Here is a 21,191-nt window from a genome sequence, read left to right on the forward strand (position 1 = left end):
ACAAAGCAACCAGCTCTTTGAACACAGGATTGGTTTTATTTTGGTCCTCATAGAGCCTAGCGTAGTGCTTTCTACATGGAAGGCCTGTAGTCGCTGTCTGAATAAAAGGTTGAGACAATGAAAAATAAACACCTGGACTTTCTCTTCATCTTGGAATAGATGTCCTGTTCACCTGGGTGAGAACCCAGAACTTCACAGGTTGCATCATTAAGTAACTAGACCTGAAAATGTGAAGTGAAACAGGAGCCCGAGAGCAGGGGCAGCACAGAAGTAAGCAGCGGCCCCTGTGGTGCAGGAGCTGTTTCTGAGCTCCGGCCGGCACTGTGCCGGCCACAGTGGGACGTGGGTAGGCAAGAGAGGAGAAAGAGGGGAATTGGGAGAGTGACCAGGACCATGGTCTCCAAGGTGCAGAGTTTCTAGACCAGCATTTCTCACTCTCAGCACTGTTGACGTTTGGGCCCCTCCGTCTCGGTTGTGGGACCATCCTGGGCATTACAGGCGGTGGAGCAGCATCAGTGGCCTTTCCCCACTAGATGCAAGTAGGATTCCTTCAAGCTGTGACAAGCAGCAATGCCTCCCAACATTGCCAGATTCCCCTGGGGGACAGACTTCCCACCCCACCTCCACCCATCCCCCCGAACCTTATTTTAGTCAGAAAAGTAATATGAGGTTTCCCTGTCATAGGGCAGATGAGCTTGTAAAGGACAGAAACATGTTCTAACTGGCCAGGGTGAAAAGCAGTCCTGCTGGAGGGAGGGAAGAGGATTGCTTGGAAGCGGCAGGCTGCATAGCATAGGGTTAAGCTCCCAGGGGCTGGTGTCGGAAAGCCCTGGGTTTGTATCCCAGCTCTGCCGCTTGCAGGTGGTACAGCCTCAGGCAAGCCAGGCAGTGTCTCTAAGCTTCAGTCCTCCCTTTGTAAAATAGAGATGATACTAGTACCAACACATGGGCTTGGTATACGTGACGTGCAGGGTGGCACCGAGATGGGGTTTGGTGCCGTGCCTGCCCCCAGTGAAGAGCGAGCCAGCCCTGTGGGACTGAGCCCATGATCTGCTCTCTGGTCTCTTGGTTTTGTTTTGCTGAGTGTCTCTCTTCCAGCCTCGTGTGTCCAGATGGGCTTCCTTCCACCCACACCTGCCTGCCAGTCCCAGACCCAGGAGCCCTGGCAGTTCTGGCGCCCACTGGGTCTCACCCAGTCTGTGTGCCCCAACTTCACAGTCATGGCAGGAGGTGGGGGTCTGGGTGGCCCAGTTCAAGGCAGTGTCCACCCTTGGCCCGTTCCACTGAGACCAGGCACAGGCAGGGTTGCCCAGGCCACATCCTTCAGGATGCAGAGGCCGCAGGCTGCTGGACACGTCTCTTCCTCTCTTCCGAGTTGGCTGGTGGCAGTTCATGGAGTCCTTGTCTAATAACTCAGTGAAACGAGGTTCTCCTCTGAATCTCCATGGCATTCTGCTGACGCATTTCTCCCTGGCTTTTAGGACGCTGGTTAATTCAGGGCCATTCGTCTCTCTCTTGAGCAGAAGCTCCTTCAGGGAAAAGAGCCCTGAGAGTATTATTCTCTGCCTGCCCCCTGTCCCCAGCACACAATGGTACTCTGTGGTGTGGTCGTTGATATTGGGATAATGAACTTAATTCCCAAGGTAGGCGTCTTCAGAGAGTGTTTTTGATGATGAACAGTGATGGGGGTGGGGAGAGTGCTGGGATTCCTGTTGAATGTGTTCTCTAGGTCTCCTTCCCTCTAGCCCCACCAGGTACTTTAATACCGGGTTGTTCCAAAGCGGTGATTAGCTGTCTCAAAAAGAAGAGAGGATGAGACTCCCTGTTCCATTTGTTTCAAGAGTATTCTGTTCTTCTTTTTTCTTTTGTTTAATTTTAGCTGGACAACTTCTGGTCCCTTTGTGTCTTCTGACTGCTTGATTAATATGCAGATTTTCCTTTAGGATATCAACTTACGAGTGAAGTGGCCCAACGATATTTATTACAGTGACCTCATGAAGCTTGGTGGAGTTCTGGTTAACTCAACACTTATGGGAGAAACATTTTATATACTTATTGGTAAGTTTTTAAAGCCTTCCCCCAGAATTTTTAGATTAATAAAAATAAAAGTGGTTCACACATGGCTGTATTGCGGGGAGTGGATTATCATATGGGATTACTTTCTCTTTGAGTCTTGAGTTATAGAACACAATATGCATGCACAACAGGCCAGATTGGTAGAAAGCCCTTCAAAGGGTTTAGTGTTCCTATCTATGGCCATGGAAACCACTGAATTGGCATCTCACCAAACAGGCGTTTTCGTATACCTCTCCCCACTCCTGCTTCTCAGTGAATTAGAAACAGTGAAAGTAAACATTTACTGTATTATTTGGTAACAAGAAAAAAAAGCTAATTTCAAGGATGGGTGTCCTGGCAGTCTTTCTTGTATTCTTTTTTTTTTTTTTTTTTTTTTTTGCGGTACGCGGGCCTCTCACTGTTGTGGCCTCTCCCGTTGCGGAGCACAGGCTCCGGACGCGCAGGCCCAGAGGCCATGGCTTACGGACCCAGCCGCTCCGCGGCATGTGGGATCTTCCCGGACCGGGGCACGAACCCGTGTCTCCTGCATCGGCAGGCGGACTCTCAACCACTGCGCCACCAGGGAAGACCCTTTCTTGTATTCTTAATCTGACCTTCCCAGTCCCTGGAAAAGTTGCCTTCTTTTTGATGTCAGAAGAAGCTCCAGGCTGGTCAAGGTGGGGTAAAGAATCCCTGTTTCACATCAGCACCTCCGTATCAGGCAAGGAGATGGATCTGAAGTGGCTTCAGAAGTTCCTCGGCCCCTGGTCATCCAAGCATCAGCTTCTCCCTAATGCCCAGGAGAGCTTGATTGGTGTTCAAAACTCAGTAATGGAGAGAAAACATGTGATCATGTGTTAGAAACGCCAGCCAAAGAATACAAGGTGTACGCTTCCAGCTCTACTACCAACTGGCAATATTATTCTAGGCAAGCTTCTTCATACCCTCCAAGCTCCGTTTCCCATCTGTAAATGAGTAACTGGGGCTAGGCGCAGAGATTCCTAATAGGGCCCACAGATATTGAGGAGGCCCAGTGCTGGGTTTCCTTCGGGGAGCTAGGGAATTTTGTCAGTGTGGGGGGAATGAAACATTTTCCTGCGGGGAGAATCCATAGCTTTCTTAAGGCGTTGGGAGGCGGGGGAGGGGGACAGGGGGCATCTTTGGGGAAGATTCAAGGTCACCGTCAGGGGTGCTTGCTGGTCCTTAGAAAGACGCAGCCTAAGCTGACAGTAGTTCCTGTAGCTATTTTCCCAGGACTTTGGATTTCTGAATACAGGGGAGCTCTTTCAGCGCTATATACACTTAATTGAATGCTTTATATGCCACAGGTGCTTCAGCTATTGTGTATGTTGTCCAATGAAAGAACAAATGAACAACTGCAGATTCTGCCCCTGCTGCTGTAGTTACTTGTTTTTTTACATTGCTTTGTATTTTAATAGCCAGTATATTTTAAAAAAATAATAATCTGAGGCCGATCAGTCCTTCCCTTAACACTGAAAATGGCACAGAACAGTCACCAAAAAGTAGTTACTGTACATATCGTTGTTCTATCTGAGGCAAGTATTTTGGGAATTTTTTTCTCAGAGGCCCTGAGAAAAACAATAGTCTTACTGCCTAGTTCTTGCAGTATTTTATTTCTTATTGAAGACCTCTTTGAGGTTGATTCAGGGCCCTGCTGAAAACTAAGGTTCGGCTTTTCTAAAGTCTCCCCTCTCCTGCAGAGAACAGTGGTGTTAAGTAACAGCAGAGATAAGCCAGAAACTCACTGTCGTGAAGCCTTGGTTTAGGGGCTTGTGAAAGAGCCACTAAACATGGGGTTGGCCTTTTGCCAACAGTGTAACCCTAGCACCAAAGACTTCCAAGGATAAAGCATTAAAAGATGTGTTTTAGGGTTAAGTCATGACCAAGGTTGGAAATCTCTGAATCCAGAGTTTACTTCTTAAGACCTGAATAAAATTCTTTATTTTTAAGCATGTGTTCCATTATTTAAATAGAGAAAGAAACAAGAGATTTTATTTTACATCGGCCTCCGTGCGGAGCTCCAATTCTTGGCTCGACCACAGGAGGTGGTCGTTTCAGAAGCAACTCTGTTTTGTCCCATTCATAGCTTCTGCTTAATTGAATCAAATCTGGCTGGGTTTTTTTCCCCAACTAATTTGTAATAAATTTGGAATGGTTCTGGTTTGATGGGGATAGTGAGGGAAGGATGAGGAAGGAAGATGGGCTCAAAGACGTAAGTCTTTCTTTAAGTGGCCAGAGACAGTAAACTCACAATGAGGACAAGGAAGCAGGAAGTTGACAGTAAAAACTGTAACTTTTTCCAGGTGGTTGAGAGAAATGTGTGATGTCGTCAGTAGGCTGAGCTACTCGTGTTTTCAATTGTTTGTTTTTGTCCAGGCTGCGGATTTAACGTGACTAACAGCAACCCTACCATATGCATCAACGATCTCATCACAGAATACAATAAGCAACTCGGGGCCGAACTAAAGCCCTTAAGAGCTGATTATCTCATCGCCAGAAGTGTGACTGTGCTGGAGAAGCTGATCGACACATTTCAGGACGAAGGGCCCAATGGCGTCCTTCCTCTCTATTATAAATATTGGCTACACAGGTCAGTGCTGGCTTGTCTTCATTCTTTTAAAATTCCTGACAAGGGCTTCCCTGGTGGCGCAGTGGTTGAGAGTCCGCCTGCCGATGCAGGGGACACGGGTTCGTGCCCCTATCCCGGAAGATCCCACATGCCGCGGAGCGGCTGGGCCTGCGAGCCATGGCCGCGGAGCCTGTGTGTCCGGAGCCTGTGCTCCGCAACGGGAGAGGCCACAGCAGTGAGAGGCCCGCGTACAGCAAAAAAAATAAAAAATAAAAAAAAAAAATAAAATTCCTGACAAAAAAAAAAGGGCTTCCCTGGTGGCGCAGTGGTTGAGGGTCCGCCTGCCGATGCGGGGGACGCGGGTTCATGCCCCCGTCCGGGAGGGTCCTATGTGCCGCGGAGCGGCTGGGCCCGTGGGCCATGGCCGCTGAGCCTGCAAGTCCGGAGCCTGTGCTCCGCAACGGGAGAAGCCACAACAGTGAGGCCCACATACCGCAAAAAAAAAAAAAAAAAATTCCTTTATTAAATCAGTAGTTTAGTATCTTAAGACGAGAAACTAAACACTGGTCTAGATCATTATCTTTTACTTTACTGATGGATAAACCTGGTGGATACCACCTTGAGCAAGTTAGCATCTCCAGTCTTTGTGGGACAAACGGGCATCCTGTGCCTCCTGGTGGGATGCCCTGGGAAAGACACAACATCACTGGAGATTTTCCTGCCCAGCATGTTTAAGTTGAACCTAATTGTGAGGAAACAGGCAAATCTAAAATGTGGAACATTCTTGATAACAGTCGTCTTCAAAGTGAGATCTCCCAGCAGCAGTGGCAGTCTTACCTGGGAACCTGTTAGAAACGGCAGATTCTTGACTTCCACCCTGGACTTCCTTAATCAGAAACTCTGAGGCTGGGGCCCAGCATTCCTGTTTTAACAAAGGCTCCAGGGGATTCTCAAGCACTTCAATTTGAGAAGCACTGATGTATACCAATAGACCTCTACCCTTCAACAATGGCAGTGTCGTAAAAACAAAGAGAAGGTGGGAGTTTTGTGATTAAAGAAGACTAAGGAGGCATGACAGTTAAATGCAATATGTGATTCATAATCAGATCCTGGAAGGGAGGAAATAGCCACAAAGAATATTAATGAGACGATGGGGACATTTGAACAGGGAGTGTATGTTAAATAATGTTATTGTACCAAGATCAAGTTTCTTGAGCATGATAATGATATTCTGGTTTTGTAGGAGATACTTCTTATTCTTTGGAGATACATGCTGAAGTATTTAAGTGTAAAGTGTCACGATGCCTGCAACTTATTTTTAAATATCAGCAAAAACCACCCCCACAAAACTGTAGGTGTGTGTGTATGTGTGTGTGTGTGTGTAAAGAGAGCAAACATGGGAAATGTCATCAGTTGGTGTGAATATAAGTGAAGGGGGAATATGAGGTTCATTGTACTATTTTTCACCTTTTCTGTAGGTTTGAAATTCTTCAAAATAAAAATTGGGGAGGTACAGAGTCTATACTTTTAAAACTGTTAACAAGGATATAACTCAACAGTTGCATTTGGAAACTGTTCGAAAGAAGTAAAATTAGAATGAGTTTAACTTATAATTGATGCTACCCAACTTGCTAAGAGTTTTCTCGAACACAGCCAGAAAGCGGCCAATCTCAGCCAAAAAACCTAGAGGGTTGAACAGTGCTTCTTTAAAGTAGCTAGAGGGACTTCCCCTGGTGGCACAGTGGTTAAGAATCCGCCTGCCAATGCAGGGGACACGGGTTCGAGCCCTGGTCCAAGAAGATCCCACATGCCGCAGAGCAACTAAGCCCGTGTGCCACAACTACTGAGCCTGCACTCTAGAGCCCACGAGCCACAACTGCTGAGCCCGTGTGCCACGACTACTGAAGCCTGCGCGCCTAGAGCCCGTGCTCCGCAACAAGAGAAACCACCGCAATGAGAAGCCCGCGCGCCGCAACCAGAGAAAGCCTGCGTGCGCAACAAAGACCCAATGCAGCAATAAATAAATAAATAAATAAAAATTAAAGTAGCTGGAGGGTGAGGAAGTGGTGCAAATAATCGTTCCACGTGATCAGAATGAGGAGTGCCTCCCTTTATAAGGGAAGCAATTCCTAACTCCCTAGTGGACTTTCCATCGCCCTGGTTATTCGGGTAGTTTTCAGGACAATTCAGGGGAGACCAGTGGAAGTCAGAGCTCAGGCTCAGATTCATTTTAACTATATCCATCCCAGCCCACCCCCGAATCCTTTCGCATAATGGATAATTACTTAACTAATTGTCTCAAGCAGCGTCATTACATTTCCCTGGTGACTGGGGGCTGTTCTTCATTTTCAGTGCTCAGCAAGTCTGCCTGGGAAGTGCTGAGGGACCAAGGGTGTGGATAGTCGGCCTAGATGATTCCGGGTTCCTTCTGGTTCACCAGGAAAACGGCGAAGTAGTGACTGTGCATCCAGACGGCAACTCCTTCGACATGCTGAGAAACCTCATAATTCCCAAACAGCCGTAGTCCTGTCTGGAGCGTCTGCTGGGCCCCGGGCCACAGCTGGGCTGAGCTGGGACAGACGGAAGGGCAGGACCACGGCAGGAGCGTTGCACGTCGATTTCCGCCGCCTGTCCTAGCCCATGGGTCTGGGAAACTAATTCGGAGTTGTAGGCAAATTTTTTCTCCCTCCGCTTAAGCTGTAAATTCTTTAATTTTGTTCTGTTGTCATTTTATTTGGTGTTTGAAGATGCTGGGGGTGGAGGGTTGACAAGTGGAAGATTTAATTCAGGTATAAGCCCTGCCATAGGTGTGAAATTCTTCTCCCCTTTTGGAATTGGATGCATCTTAATTGGGGAGGGAGGTAGTTTTTACATGGAAACAGCAATGACATAATTCAAATGTTTTCCCAGTAGTGGAGGTCTTTACCCCTAGACTATTAAAAACAGATTTTAGAAAAGTTTTCGGGCCCAGACCATTGGTGAGTTAGAGGTATGGTAACACTGTTTACAAGCATCCAGGGAGGTGTTTTCCTACAGGAACATATATTGGCACTTAGTTATCATTTTATTTTTTTGTTAGTGAAGAAAAGAGAAGGTAGATTTCTAGTGTTACTCTCATCCTGTGGTTTGTGGTCCAACAACAATGTCTAAATGGAACAGAGGCTGGTATGGTTGCAATGACCTTGTAGAGGAAATCAGTTAATTCCTTCGACATTAATGCATGAGCTCTCCTTTCATAAGTTTAAATTTACTGCATATTCTGAAGTGATGGCATGAAGTTCAGGGTCCTGAAAGCGTGGATCAGGCAGTTGCGTGGATGCGAGGTGGATGATTTGGGCCTAACAGCTGGGGATGAAGTCTCTCATTCCACACGCAAAGGAGGATGCGGCGCTTGTAAGCCAGCCTCAGACTCGCTTCGAAATCCTGCGATGGCATTTTATTTGTGAGCCACATTTTTTGGCCCCCTTTTCATATTGCCAAAAAAGAAAATGTTATTGCTACTGAATGCCGTCACTTAAGAGGATGGGTGTGTGTGTGTGAGAGAGAGAGGAACTTTAAAAGAAGATGTTCCAAATATGATGCCCTAAGAGTCTGCATGGAAGAACAAAAGAAAGGAAGCCTTTTGATAAACATTTGCTATTTCCAGATGTATTCCATGCTTTTTCCATGTAACTCCTATCTCTGTTGAACTTGAGAATCATACACATTACTTTTCAGCCTGAAAAGGCCAATTTTTGTCCACTTTTCTCTCTTCCTGCCAATCCCAACTGAAATTAGTGGCGAGAAAACTTGATGAGGCTCTCAGCTTTGAACAAAATCCCCTTACTGTGCACCAGCACCCTCTTCATCCAGCTTTCCCCAGTGAGGCTAACTGCAGACACTTGTGGTTTTCAGTATAAAATCTGTCTACCTGTAGCCAGGCACAGGCAGCCACATAGGAAGGAAACAAATAACACGTTTAGTTAAGTCCACTCACCCAACATGTGTGTTTTGGAAATGTAACTTGAAAAGAACTTCAGAAGTAATTTTTGCAAATAAGGCTTCAATTAGAATTATTCTTCAAACAAAAACAAAAACAAAAAAAAAAAAACACTCTCTCCTAAATGCCCAAGTCTAAATAAAAGTTTAAAGTCCACTGCACCCCAAAATTACAAAATGGTCTCACCCTTGAGAGGGCATCTGCAAAATATCATCAAGAAGAAAGATCTCAGGCTAATGTTGCAAGTTTCATTTCTCAAACTTTGTAATATAAGGCAAGTCATCTCTCAGAGCCGCCATCATTACTTTTTGAATTTCTTTGGGGGGTTATTTAATGAGAAACATGCTACGATTTGTTTTAAGCTGAAGTCCTATTCTAGACAGTCTGCTTTGGGGAAAAAAATGTTATCATTTAATTTCCTTTTGGTAAATTAAAACTAATGAAGTGTGGCCATGTCAAAGCAGATGGAGATGTTCCGGGCATATCACTTTGCCTCTGTGCTTTTAAGACTGTTCTTAACTTGTGCCGACACCCAGTTGTCTTGAGGGAGACAACATAGACTTTGGAGCAGATGCTGCGTTTTTCATAAACCTGATTTTGCCTCAGAGGAACCAAAGACTTTTGAAATTCTGTTTCATATAGAACAGCTGAATAAAGGCATTTTCCTTACAGCTGTTAGCATTAGGGAAACTTGCTGTACTGCACTCATCCATTTGGGGCGTTCATGCACCCGGCAATCGATGACCTCAAGGAGCTTTAAAGTCTTAACAGGAACTTTGCATTTTCTTCTTAATCTTTAAAACACAGCACCTAAACTCAGGATTGGCGTGTGCTCTTAGGATATTTGAATTGTGCCCCAGTTTAGAGGCTGCGCATTGAACATCTTCCAGGTTATGTAAAGGGCAAGATGTCATCCCTTCTGGGCTGGTAGCAAATTTCAGAAGAACTCTTGAGGACGTGCCCCCTAAAATAGGACACAGCAATACCTGGGCTTCCCGGGCACGCACGTGCGCATGCACACACGCACACACGCACACACACACCCCTCAGCAGTGCCCCTCGGCACGGTTCATCCTGGCAGCGTTTACAGCGTGGAGGCAAAGCCGAAAGGATTTGTGTCCGGTGTGGGGTTCGCTGCTGCAGCCCCCTGACTGCTGTGGGTGAGTGCGCAGGCCCAGACCCGCGTAGCATGCAACCGCACCCCTACCCCATCCACACACAGGGGGGCTGCATGGCCGCCTCTCACCCGAGAGTCTGGGAGCCAGGAGGGAAGCCAGCCTCACCCAACTGTTTCAGAGTGCATAAAGGAGACATTTTAGGCTTACAGTCCATAGATCTGTTTGCTCGTAACAAAGAATGGAGAGTCGGTATTCCTGGGTAACTACTATGCGTATTTGAAATAAAAGAAAGTGTGAAACCTCTGCATTTTTAGCTTTTCAAAGAATCATCTCTGAAAAGGAATTAATTTAAACCAATTCCTATAAAAAGCAAGTCTATCAAAATAAACTTTAAGACTTTCTATATAGTTCGGGCTCATTGTTATTTTTACCACATTTCATTTGTAAAAATAAACAACTACTTTTCGTTACAGTGTTTTTATTCATATTTAAACATTTTTTTAAATAAATAGTTTAACATAGTAAGGAATATGTATGTATTTCTAAGTATTAAGAAGCTGGTGGCTTTTTAAATATTTTTGAGAAATGTATTATGTATCATACAAAAGAGAGATCATATTACTCCAAAGAATGAAAGTTAGCAAACCAAAAAGTTAAAAAAAAAGAGGTGAGAAACAAATTGACTAATGTCAGTTTTTAATTTGAAAATTAATTGAGTATAACAACAAATTTAATATAAGAACAGATTCTGTTGTCGAATTGTTCTCTTTTGTGGAAACTGCTTGACTTTTGTCTCGACAGTTTTTCGCCAAGATTTTAACCGTATTTATCACACTTAAGTTTAGGAATAGCTTGAGTAACGCACCTTAGATAACCCAAGGGCTACTATTCACTAAGATTTTAAGCTACTGTAATTTTATGGAATTTTTTAAAGTGTTCTTTCATCTGTACCAGCCCCCAAAGTCTACCTCAACTGTCTCACAGTTACAATAAATTACAGTAGACTCGAAATAGGATTCGTTGAAGGATTACACCTCCCCCACCCTTAGGATCCAAAGGAGGAAGGCATGGCCCCGTCGGACTTTAAAATGACAAAAGGGGTCGGGGGTGAGGGAGCAGAAAACACAGGCTCTTGCAGATTTCCTCCGAGCAGCCCTTCACACCCTGTTCACTTCTCTACAAAGGTATGAGTGGAATGGCTTTTCTAGAAAGGGCTTCAATGAACATAAAGGAATTCCTTTCTCTGGGAGGCCCAGTGGAGGGGGTGCCGAGTCAGTCTTGAACTGGGCTGATTTCTCAAATCCATTTGATCTGGCATTTTTGTCAACATGTTAGGACCCACTACAATTTTTTTCTTCTGTTTTTGTGAAAGAGATGCATATTTATTAAAATGCTTCCTCTTCCTCTTCCAGAGCCTCACGGAAGTCAAGAAACGATATCCCCAGCTTAAATGTGCAGACTAAAAGATGGAGGTAATCATATCAGGTTGCCATAGCAACTGCTCTGTTAACTTTTCTCCGAGCTGCTGGCCGCCTGGAAGCCGGCTTGCAGGGGAATCTTCCTTCATGTTCTAGGCCATGAAAACTGTGATGTTTGTTTAGGCAAGGAAGTTTTTCCTAGTACACATGTTATTTTTCAAGCACATATACACTCATCATTAAGCCTATTTATTCTCATTTATAAATCTCTAACGGTCTTCTTTCCTAGCAGTAACCTTTGATCTTAAACTGCTCCGGAAGCCTTCGTGGTTTGTATTTATTTATACAGCCCCCGATGGTTAATGACAAGGTAGACGCAAGCGCATTTTGCAGTACTTTATTGAAAAATGTCAGGTGGATCTCCTGCTCATCAAACCTGCACCTTCCTGGAATCATGGTTTAATTACGGGTCTCGACAGCACAAAAATAATACCCCGGGCTTATTTTATGTGTGCACACACTCACAACAAGCTGCTCGTGAGGTATGGCTAAATGCTGTGCAGGGGTGTATGACTATAATTCTTCTGACCCTGTCTCTTCACTGCAAGACACATGTTCCTAAATTTGCAAATTGTACCATAAGGCAACTGACACCTACGGAATGAGGCTGGTCCTCATAGTGACACTGGGCAACAGGTCCTTTCACATTTTAAGAACAGTTGACGTAGGTGCACTTTGATTCTGCAACAGTGAGTTAAAGACATTTGTGAACAACCTTTCCACTCAGAAAGGCGGACATAGTTTCCTAAAAGTAAACCATTTTTGAAAAAGCAAAATGAGGGAGCGTTTATCGTGTGGAGCAGATTGGAAAAAGGTGGTTCAATGCGCTGATCCACTGCAGAGCCATGGTAGGGTTTTTAATGGTGAAGTCTTGAAGCAAAAGTATAAAAATAAAACAAAAATTAATGGAAGTTTATTTTAAAAACACTGCTGGTGCTTTTTTTTAAAAACATTTATTTATTTTATTGGGTTGTGCCAGGTCTTAGTTGCTGCATGTGGGCTCCTTAGTTGTGGCATGTGAACTCTTAGTTGCAGCATGCATGTGGGATCTAGTTCCCTGTCCAGGGATTGAACCCCGGGCCCCCTGCATTGGGAGCATGGAGTCTTAGCCACTGCGCCACCAGGGAAGTCCCTGCTGGTTCTTTATAAAAAGTTTTCTGTTTACTGTTATACACATGACATGTTCATATGGAGTTTTCTTGCTCTGTATAAAATGCAGAAAACGCTGAAGACAACATGTACATCATTTTCATTACATCCCTTTAGCATGTTTTCTTCCACAAGGCGCAGTCCATTGACAATCTTCCATATTGCACATGCAATGTAACTAACTTTATTAGCACTACTTGTAGCAAACACGAGCCTAGGGAATTACAGGTCTGTGTGGGCCAGAGGGATTTTGCCTTGTCATCAGACTTGACGGGTAGCCAATCCACTGGGCACCGAAATCATCCACATGTCATTCTCATAAAATATCTGGCTATATATATATATTTGCATTTAATGCCTATTCCATATGTTTCTGAAGGTGCTATTCTCAAGAGTTCACGGGGTAGGAGGGAATAAGAGCTTGTGAACGCACTCGTGAAGCGCACCCACGTTCACCCCCTTGTCTGGGCTTGTTGATGTTTGTATTAAGGAAAGGGTTAAATGGAAACAACAGCTTTTAATTAGACTCATGAATGACTTTTAAAGACAACGGAGTTGTCCGTTCATGGGACTTAAATCATCACATTCTGCCTTGACTTAATCTAAAAGGGCTCTGGATACAGGAAGCTTCCAGGTCGGCCACCCACCGGCACCCCTGACTGTATCAGGGTGGGGTTTCCTCCGCAAAGTGGAGGGTATGTGAGGAGCGGAGCCTCCTCCAAGCCCCCAGAGGGACTGTTACTGAGCATCGGGGACACGCAAGGCGCGCACGGCCTGATTTCAAGGTGAGGAAACCAAGTCCCCCCACAGACGGAGTAGTTGAGGCCACACGTGGGCGGTCGGGGACGCTCAGCTACGCCCTTTCAGCAAACCCGGCTCTTGGGGAAGAAAGGTCGGGCGGTCACGTCTCCCCCACGTCGCCGTGTCTCTGTCTTCTACACGGACGATTATGGCATCTACGGTAAAAATCTAAAAGTCGGCGGTGGAGTTCTAGTAAAATAGTTGTCTCTGTATAAATTAATTTAAATCGTGCATATACAGCTCGTCCCTCTTGATTCGGCTGGACTTGGTAAAATGGGAGCCAAAGAGGCTGGCCTATGGCTTCTCCCCGCGGGCAGCCCTGCGCGAGGCGGGGCGGCCCCAGGACTCCGCGGTCCGGCCCGGGCGGGTCACCTGCCGTTGGTAATGATGACCGAGGCGCCCAGGTAGTGCGGCAGGGGCGCGCCGGGCGGCGAGGCGGCGGCGGCGGGGTCGGGGGCCCGGGGTCGCAGCGCGCCGGCCGCCGCGTCGGGGGCGCCGGGGCCGCCGGCGAGGGCGGGGGCGGCGGGCGCAGCGCCCCCCAGCGGCCCGCGGCGGGCCAGCACGCGGTGGTAGTTGAGCAGCACGAAGGGCAGCTGCGCCGGCGCGCCCGGCGGCTCGGGGGCCGGCGGCGCGCAGCACTCGGGGGCCGCGCGGGCCAGCGCCAGCCGCGCCCCGTCGCGGGCGGCCTGGCGGGCGGCCTTGGCCGGGCCCAGCGCCGGCTCGTCGCGGTCGTGCCCGCAGCTCGGGAAGCTCGGCAGCGGCGGCGCGGTGTCCTCGCCGAACCTGCGCGCGGCGGCGGCGGGCGCTGCGGGGACAGGCGACACGTTAGACGCCCGCGCGGGGGAGGAAGGGGACATGCCCAGAGCGACGCCAAGCCGGAGGGCCCTGGGGCCGCCACCACCCCTGGGCCACCCCTGCCGTCCGCGCGCTCGAGCCCCGGAGCCGCCCTCGCCCCTTCCCGCGTGCGTCCCGGGCCCGCGAGGTCCGATCACAGGATGCCAGTTGCAGTGTTCTAGCAGCCACAGGAAAAAGCGGAGAGAGACAGACGGAGTTAGTGTTAGTAAGATACTTAATTTAATGCAGCATAGCTAGACTATTACTTCAGTGTGTAATCAATATAAAGATCGGGGAGAAATTGTATTGTTTCTGTCTTTGAAATGCAGTGCAGACACTCCGAGCGCAACGCATTGCACTGGCTGGTAGGGGCTGGTGGCCACCATATTGGACAGCGTTGGTCCAGAGGCTTCCTCGGCCCTAGTGTTAGGTGACCCCAGGCTGCCCTGCGCTTTCTTGCTTTCACCTCAGTGGGGAGGGTGGAGCGGTCATCACCCTGCTCCCTTTAGTCATAATTAAAGTAATGACCACCGTCACTAATTAGATATCTGCAATCAATTGGCTCCCCCCCGCTTTTTTAAAAAAAATATTTATTTACTTATTTGGCTGCACGGGGTCTTAGTTGTGGCATGCAGGATCTAGTTCCCTGACCTCGGATCGAACCCAGGTCCCCTGCATTGGGAGCGTGGAGTCTGAACCTCTGGACCACCAGGGAAGTCTTTTTTTTTTTAAACCTTAAGACATCCTTCCTCTTCTTTTAATATCAAAAAGTCTAGGAAGTCGATCACAAACTGCCCCCAGTTCGCACCTTTGGTCTGTTTTTTACCAAGTGACTGACAAATGAAGTGGTCATTAACCTCTTTCGCTTTCAAAATAGCAATTTAAAAAATCAAATACTGTGTTATCTCATTCATTGGTCAACTCCCGCACACACACACAAATAATCTTTTCAACTCAGTCTCCAGTGGATAGTATTTTCAGCTCTTATGAAGACCCTTTGTTTTTTTCCCTTGGCCCTTCCTTGATTATTTGAGGGATCCTATGCCCTGATGGGTGCTGGGGATTCAAATCTCTGGACTGCCTGTGGCCAAAAGGCAGAGCTGCACTGCCCTGGCTGCTGGTATGTTCTTTTTTAAACTGGCTACTTTTGAGAAACATGTCCTGTTAATCCCCAAGAAGGTTCGATTTCTCCTGGGATCTAGCCCTCTTCTCGTCTACGGAGACCAAATTTATCTCACAGGATTGTAAAGACTGGGTCACAGCACAGAGCAAGAGGTTCACGAAGCAGCCCTAGGAGCAGCAGAGAGCCCCACTGCCTGCGAAGGGAGAAAGGTGCGAGGGGGGCTCCAGGGAGCTCTCCTTACGCGTAAGCAGGTGACTCTTCTCTGGGATTTAGTGGTCACCGGAGGACATTTGCACAAACCTCGTCTACAGTCTGAGCAGTAGTTAGGTCTGGGCGAAACAGGAACACACCCCGCTGAGCTAACCCTCAATCCCCACCTTCTACCCTCTGCCTGGGACTGTCCCAAGGAGCAGGCAGGAGTCTGCTGGGCCTGGGGCAGCTGGTGGCACCTCCACAGAGGACCTCTGCTTGCCTGCCGCCAGGAGGAGCTGGCTGGAAGGCCATTCCTGTGTGTGTGCCAAGCCCTGCGGTAGGCAATTGACATGGCCTACGTTCCTGTCTTACAGATGAAGAAACTGAGTCCTGGAGGGTTTGTGCTATTTTGCCCTGGGGAGGTGAGTGGCGTTTCCGTCCCTGAGCCTGTGATTTTCCACCACCGCTTCCCACACTTCGAAAACTGGCACGGGAAGAAAACCAATAGTGTTCCATGTTCATTTCTGGGTGGAGTAGAAAGTCATCGTATAAAATAAATAGAGCTGGGGGTTCTCAGTACATAGGAAAATCATTTGCCTCCCTTTTGGGGAGGAAACAGGGCCAGGATTTTTATGGAGGGTGGCCGAACACCCAGTTTCCTCTGCCCTTTACACTGTCCCTGGTGCCCACGAGGCACACCGGCTCAGTTGCCCAGCTTTCGGCACCCTCGTGAAGCGCTCTCAGGGAGGGCAGGAAAGCACAGCCATTCCCACTTAGAAGCAGAAAAAAGGGAACGTTTGCCCACAGTGTGAGGGTTCTTTTTCCATCTGCCACCCACCGACAGCGCTGTGCACAGCCCTGCCCCCTCCCCTCGTGCAAACATGACCCACCTTCGTAGCTTGGCACGAGGCTGTGCCGAGCAGGGTTCACCGGCGGCTCGGAAAGGCTTTTAGCTGGAGACGGGCTGCCCGGCACTAGGGGGCTGGCATACTGCCACTGGCACTCGCCGCTGGCTGGCAGCGCGCTCAGCAGAAAGCGTGCCACCTCGCACGGGGACCCTTGGGGCTGCCCGAACTTGGCCGGCAACATTGGCTTTTTGCTGCTGAAGACGTGAGAGTCCAGAGGGAAGTGTCCGTAATGGTAGGAGAAGGGCAGGCTGTAGGACGGCGCGTACAGAAGGTCGCTGCCTTCTGAATGGAGCTGCTGTTCTGGGGGAACCGGGGTGTGGACGGGGGGGCTGGCTCTCCAGCTTCCGAGCTGGCCGCATTCCAGTTTGTCCATTTGGAACGAGCTGTACTGCTGCCGAGCAAAGAAGACAGATGAAGGGCTCACCCAGGGGCCGGCGGCCAACTGCCTTCCGATCCTATAGTGCCCGCCCCATCCCAGGGCTGGGCCCACCCCGGCCACCGGCATGAGGTCCCACCGGGGACAGGTGCCCAGGAGACGGCACCCCAGGGACCCACCCTCTGGGTGGAAAGAAATGTCCTCACCCCAAGTGACAACACACCAGATACATGCAACCACTTGCGCCTTCTGAGAGCTTGCAAAAGACTTTAAAGAGGGAGGGAAGGTTTCCATTAAAATCAAATGCTATGGAAACACGAGGCACCCGCGTTCTGAGCCACGTTTACATGGATTCTAGCAGCTGATGAGCCTCCCCAGTGTAGTCTTCTGTTTCCTAGACCTGACTCATCCCCCTGGATGTCCGCTCTGCCTGCCTTCCCCAGGCCGCGTCTCCACCCTGTAGGTGGGACATCCCAGAGAGACTCCCAGGCTGAGAGACCCCTGAGTGCCATCAGAGGTTCCTCATTCCTTGAGGTGCCCAGGTGCCCTGAGCCCCTGCAGGTGGTGTGTGTTACCTGTGGGGGGTAAGGGTTTGTTCTCAGCTTTGTCTTCATCTTCGTGTTTTTGGGTTTAGCTAATTTCCTAGTTTCTTGTGAGGTAGACAAGGCGGTCCTCCAGGAGTCCTGGGACTTGGACGTGGACACCTGGTCCAGGGACAACTGCAGTTCCTTGTATTCGATGTCCCTGAGGAACGAAAGAGCGGGACAGGTCATGTCCACGGGTTGTGAGGGAGGGCGGGCTCCCGGGACCATCCCCAGGGCAAGTTGACTCAAGAAGCTCCACTGTGTCGTTTCCAGATGGAGCTGGGGTTCGAGGGACGGCCCACCCTCGTTATAAAAGCCACCCCGCAGCCTCGAGCTCAGAGCCCCCTGGGAGATGCCGGGTGACATCAGTGTTTTTCGTCAGGAATAGAGGGGCGCAGTACAGCTCTCTCCCACCGCGTGAGCCCCACGCACGTTTCCTGCGGACACCATTCGCCACTAGGCAGGGTGTCAGGGCACAAAGGAAAGGACAGAAATGCCACTGATCAGTGTACGTGTCTGCGGCCCAGCTGCTTCCCTGTTTAGCACCAGGGAGGTGTGAGCGGGGACCCTTGGCGGTCCAGGAGCCTGGCTTCCAGCCTTGTCCACTTCCGCACCAGGGGCCCATTCCTGCCCTAAAGAGCCAACTCAGCACCGTCAGATTCTCAGGAGGGGAAGGTGCCCAGAGCCCCAGCCCCAGCCCCCATGGGCCTGTTTGCTCAGGTAGAATCATGAAGGGACTAAAATGCTTTCTCCCGTACAGTTTTGCTAAAATCACTCTACCTCTAAAAAAAACACCACCTACCTCTCACCCCGCCCCAAACCCCCAGGAACCTGGCACTCACTCTGTGAAAGAAGGGAGAGCCTGAAACCTCCCTGCATCAGAGAGGACCCTGTTCAGGGTGGGGCTGGGTGCAAAGTGATCTAACACATAATAGCCACGGTGGGCGGAGAGGAACGTATGGTCCCAGGTAGACTTAGGTCCTGTTGCTTCTAATGGTCTTAACTGCGACTGAACTTAACCTTCTGGAGTTTTTTTTTTTTTGTTTTTTTTTTGCGGTACGCGGGCCTCTCACTGCTGTGGCCTCTCCCATTGCGGAGCACAGGCTCCGGACGCGCAGGCTCAGCGGCCATGGCTCACGGGCCCAGCCGCTCCGCGGCATGTGGGATCCTCCCGGACCGGGGCACAAACCCGTGTCCCCTGCATCGGCAGGCGGACTCTCAACCACTGCGCCACCAGGGAAGCCCCTTCTGGAGTTTTAAAGGTGCTAAATATTCACTATCATTTACAACAGGCTACGTAGAAAGGCAAGGAAAACATGGGAGATAGCCCGTCTCAAATGGCAGAAGCAGCAGGATGACCTAAATGTCTGTGGGCCCAGAGAGTATAAGTTTGTATTCTTGGTCCGGGATGTGCATCCCTTTCCATCCTGGTCAAGATGGGGCGCATCGCCCGCCCGCCCTCAGCCCAGTCACCCCCCTCACCCGGGCTGTCCCATCCCATCCTCAGCCTCGGGGCACACCCGGCCCTCAGTGCTGATACAGGAATCGTTCAGCCCTTCCCAGACAACCAGATTGTTCACTAAAACAAAACAGGAGACAGATGAACAGTTCCAGAAAGACAGAGGGAGAGAGAGATGGTGCTTCCGGGAGCGAGCTGATGAGGGCCGGGGGAGGAGGAGAGAGCAAGGAGAGAAACAAATGCGTCTGACTTACGTGAGGACATAATTGACACTCACGATGCAGTGGGGCCGGGACGAGCGGCTGTTGTGCACGACGGTGGCGCAGCTCTGCACCCACACCCAGCCGCCAAGCTTGGACAGCAGCCGGTAGTACTTGGTGGTCACCTGGCCCTTCACCAGCACTGCAAGCACAAGGTGACATGAGTCCTGGGGAATGGTCAGCAGGACCCGCCTTGGAGGAGGCTGCCCCCGCGGCTGACCTACAGCCCAGGTTCTGGACCTTTCTGGGGTCAAGGACACCTCTGAGAACTTGACTAAGGGAATGGGCTTTCTCCACAGGAAGATGCACGCGTGCGTGTGCGCGCTCACACGCACGTGCGCACACGCAAGATTTTTGCCTACGATTTCACGGGGTCCATGGAGCAACTTCTCCCCTCCCCTGTGAAGAACTCGAATTTAATTGTCACTGCTTTCACTGGGAGAAGCAATCAGTCCCCAGACAACATTGGCACCTGGAAGAGTGATAATATTGGGTTTGTTTTTTAGTTTCCAAAATGCCATAATTACGTTCTAATCCCCCAAACTCATAATAGGTGGAAGGAAGTGGGGGGGGATGTAGTTATTTAAACCCAATAGTAAGTTAAGTGCATTCAACGAAGTGTCACATTGTTGCTGAGTTTTGCTGTTCCCCAGAACGTGTGTACTCACAGTGAAACCGTTTGTTACTCTATTGCCATTTATACTTCTTCCCATTAACCCTAGTTTTCCCTGGGCCCACGAACTTCCGATGATGCTCACGTAGGAAAGACCTCTACATGGCTATGTCATTTCTGAAAGCTGGGCCTGCAGGCCTATCTTCTGTGCAGGGCTACAAACTCTGGACCTCTGGGCAGCCCACTTCCAAAGCCTCCAGGGCACTTAAACTGCACGGATTCCCCTCAGGGCCTTCGGGAGAGCAGGGGGCGTGCTGTGGGGAGGAAGGTGAATTGGTGAGGTCCTTCTGGATCCACAGCTCATACCCACTGACACACCGATTTCATATCTAGGAGTTTCTCCTATGGGAGTTATGAGTAGTGCAAAGAAAGACTAAGGGCAAAGAGATTCCTTGAAGTCCTGCTTATAATTCAGGAGAAAAGGGAGGGGAGACTTAACTGTCTAATAAAAGGGAAGAGGGTATATAAGTGATGGGGTACCAAGCAGTCACTGACATGGTGATTGATAAGAATTTGTAACATGACGGGGAATACATACGACACAACGTTAAATGAAGGAAAGACAAGACTCAACTGCGTAACGTATACTCCTAATTATGAAAAAGTGTGTGCGTGCACACACACACACATATACACACACGTATACACGCCCAACTATGTGATCTTGGACAAGTTACTAACTCCCTGTGCCTCGGTTTCCCCAACTATAACAGGAAGATAATCACAGCCCCTACACCATCGGTTGCTGTGAGGGTTAGAGCATTCGTGTGAAGCTTTAGAACAGTGGCCGACGTGCGCAAAGGACTCGACCTACTGGCGCTCATTTATCAGACTGAGAAAATTACAGGTAGTTTTCATTTTCTTTTCCTGGTTTTCTGAATTTCCAACAAGGAGGGAGTGTTCGGTTTATAATCAGAATGAAATTTTAGTTAATTGTCACATGGGTAAGCAGTCTGTCTGGGGGTGGGAAGTGGAAATACAACGTCTATGAGGCCCCGCACCCCCTAGGGATCAAGCCAGGGTCAAACGTGTAACCACCGTCCAGCCCAGACGCTGAGGCCGGGCTCTGGATCAGCGCAGGACCAGCTCTTTTCTTCCCAGGCTTAACATCGGCATGTCACTGGACTCAGTTGGCAGAAGTATGATCATGCTGAAGAGTGTAGCCCGTGGTAGCGGGGAAGAGCCTTTACAGTGCTGCTTCTCCTTTTGAGGATTGCTTTTTTAACAACAAAATACAAGGTTCCTATTTCCTGCTCATACACTCTCATTTACCCCCCTACACACACCCGTGGCAGGTGGGCATCACCAGGAAAACAGAGCTTGAGGACATGGCTGGGGCCCAAGCCACGTCCTCTGACTCCCATTTCTCAGGGGCCATTGTGTGAGGAGGGGGCAGCGGCCTCTTGAACGTTCTGTGCAGCTACTTATGGGGGTGGGTGTGGGCCAAAGCTTAGGGGAGACTCAGTCAACCAGTTTGCTTATGGCCCCCAAAGAGAGGCAACATGATCAAACTGAGGTCCCATCTGTGGATTTCCCGAGATGTCATTCTTCCTTCAACAGAAACACCTGTTAATCTCTTTGGCTTTGAAATCTATTCCTTGCAGTGTTTGTA

At 49.1% G+C, this 21,191-nt stretch overlaps 2 protein-coding genes across 3 annotated transcripts in view; one reads left to right on the forward strand and one right to left on the reverse strand.

Moving 5' to 3' along the window:
* The window catches only part of HLCS (holocarboxylase synthetase), a 191,416-nt gene extending 184,054 nt beyond the window's left edge, over positions 1 to 7,362 (forward strand). For both annotated transcript variants that reach the window (XM_081234649.1, XM_081234650.1), the window contains 3 exons: positions 1,944 to 2,058; positions 4,453 to 4,666; positions 6,998 to 7,362. In XM_081234649.1, coding sequence (XP_081090775.1) covers positions 1,944 to 2,058; positions 4,453 to 4,666; positions 6,998 to 7,169 — 501 coding nt within the window. In that variant the 3' untranslated portion in view covers positions 7,170 to 7,362. The remainder of the gene's footprint in view (positions 1 to 1,943; positions 2,059 to 4,452; positions 4,667 to 6,997) is intronic.
* Positions 7,363 to 13,538: 6,176 nt separating this feature from the next.
* SIM2 (SIM bHLH transcription factor 2) overlaps positions 13,539 to 21,191 on the reverse strand; it is a gene marked incomplete at its 3' end in the record, with an annotated part of 45,874 nt that continues 38,221 nt past the window's right edge. Inside the window, exons 8-11 of the mRNA XM_081235160.1 lie at positions 18,901 to 19,048; positions 17,179 to 17,347; positions 16,210 to 16,618; positions 13,539 to 14,182 (exon numbers count right to left, since the gene is read on the reverse strand). Coding sequence (XP_081091286.1) covers positions 13,539 to 14,182; positions 16,210 to 16,618; positions 17,179 to 17,347; positions 18,901 to 19,048 — 1,370 coding nt within the window. The remainder of the gene's footprint in view (positions 14,183 to 16,209; positions 16,619 to 17,178; positions 17,348 to 18,900; positions 19,049 to 21,191) is intronic.

The sequence above is a fragment of the Mesoplodon bidens genome, assembly GCF_964165515.1.
Source record: "Mesoplodon bidens genome assembly, chromosome: 5".
Lineage (NCBI taxonomy): Eukaryota > Metazoa > Chordata > Mammalia > Artiodactyla > Ziphiidae > Mesoplodon > Mesoplodon bidens.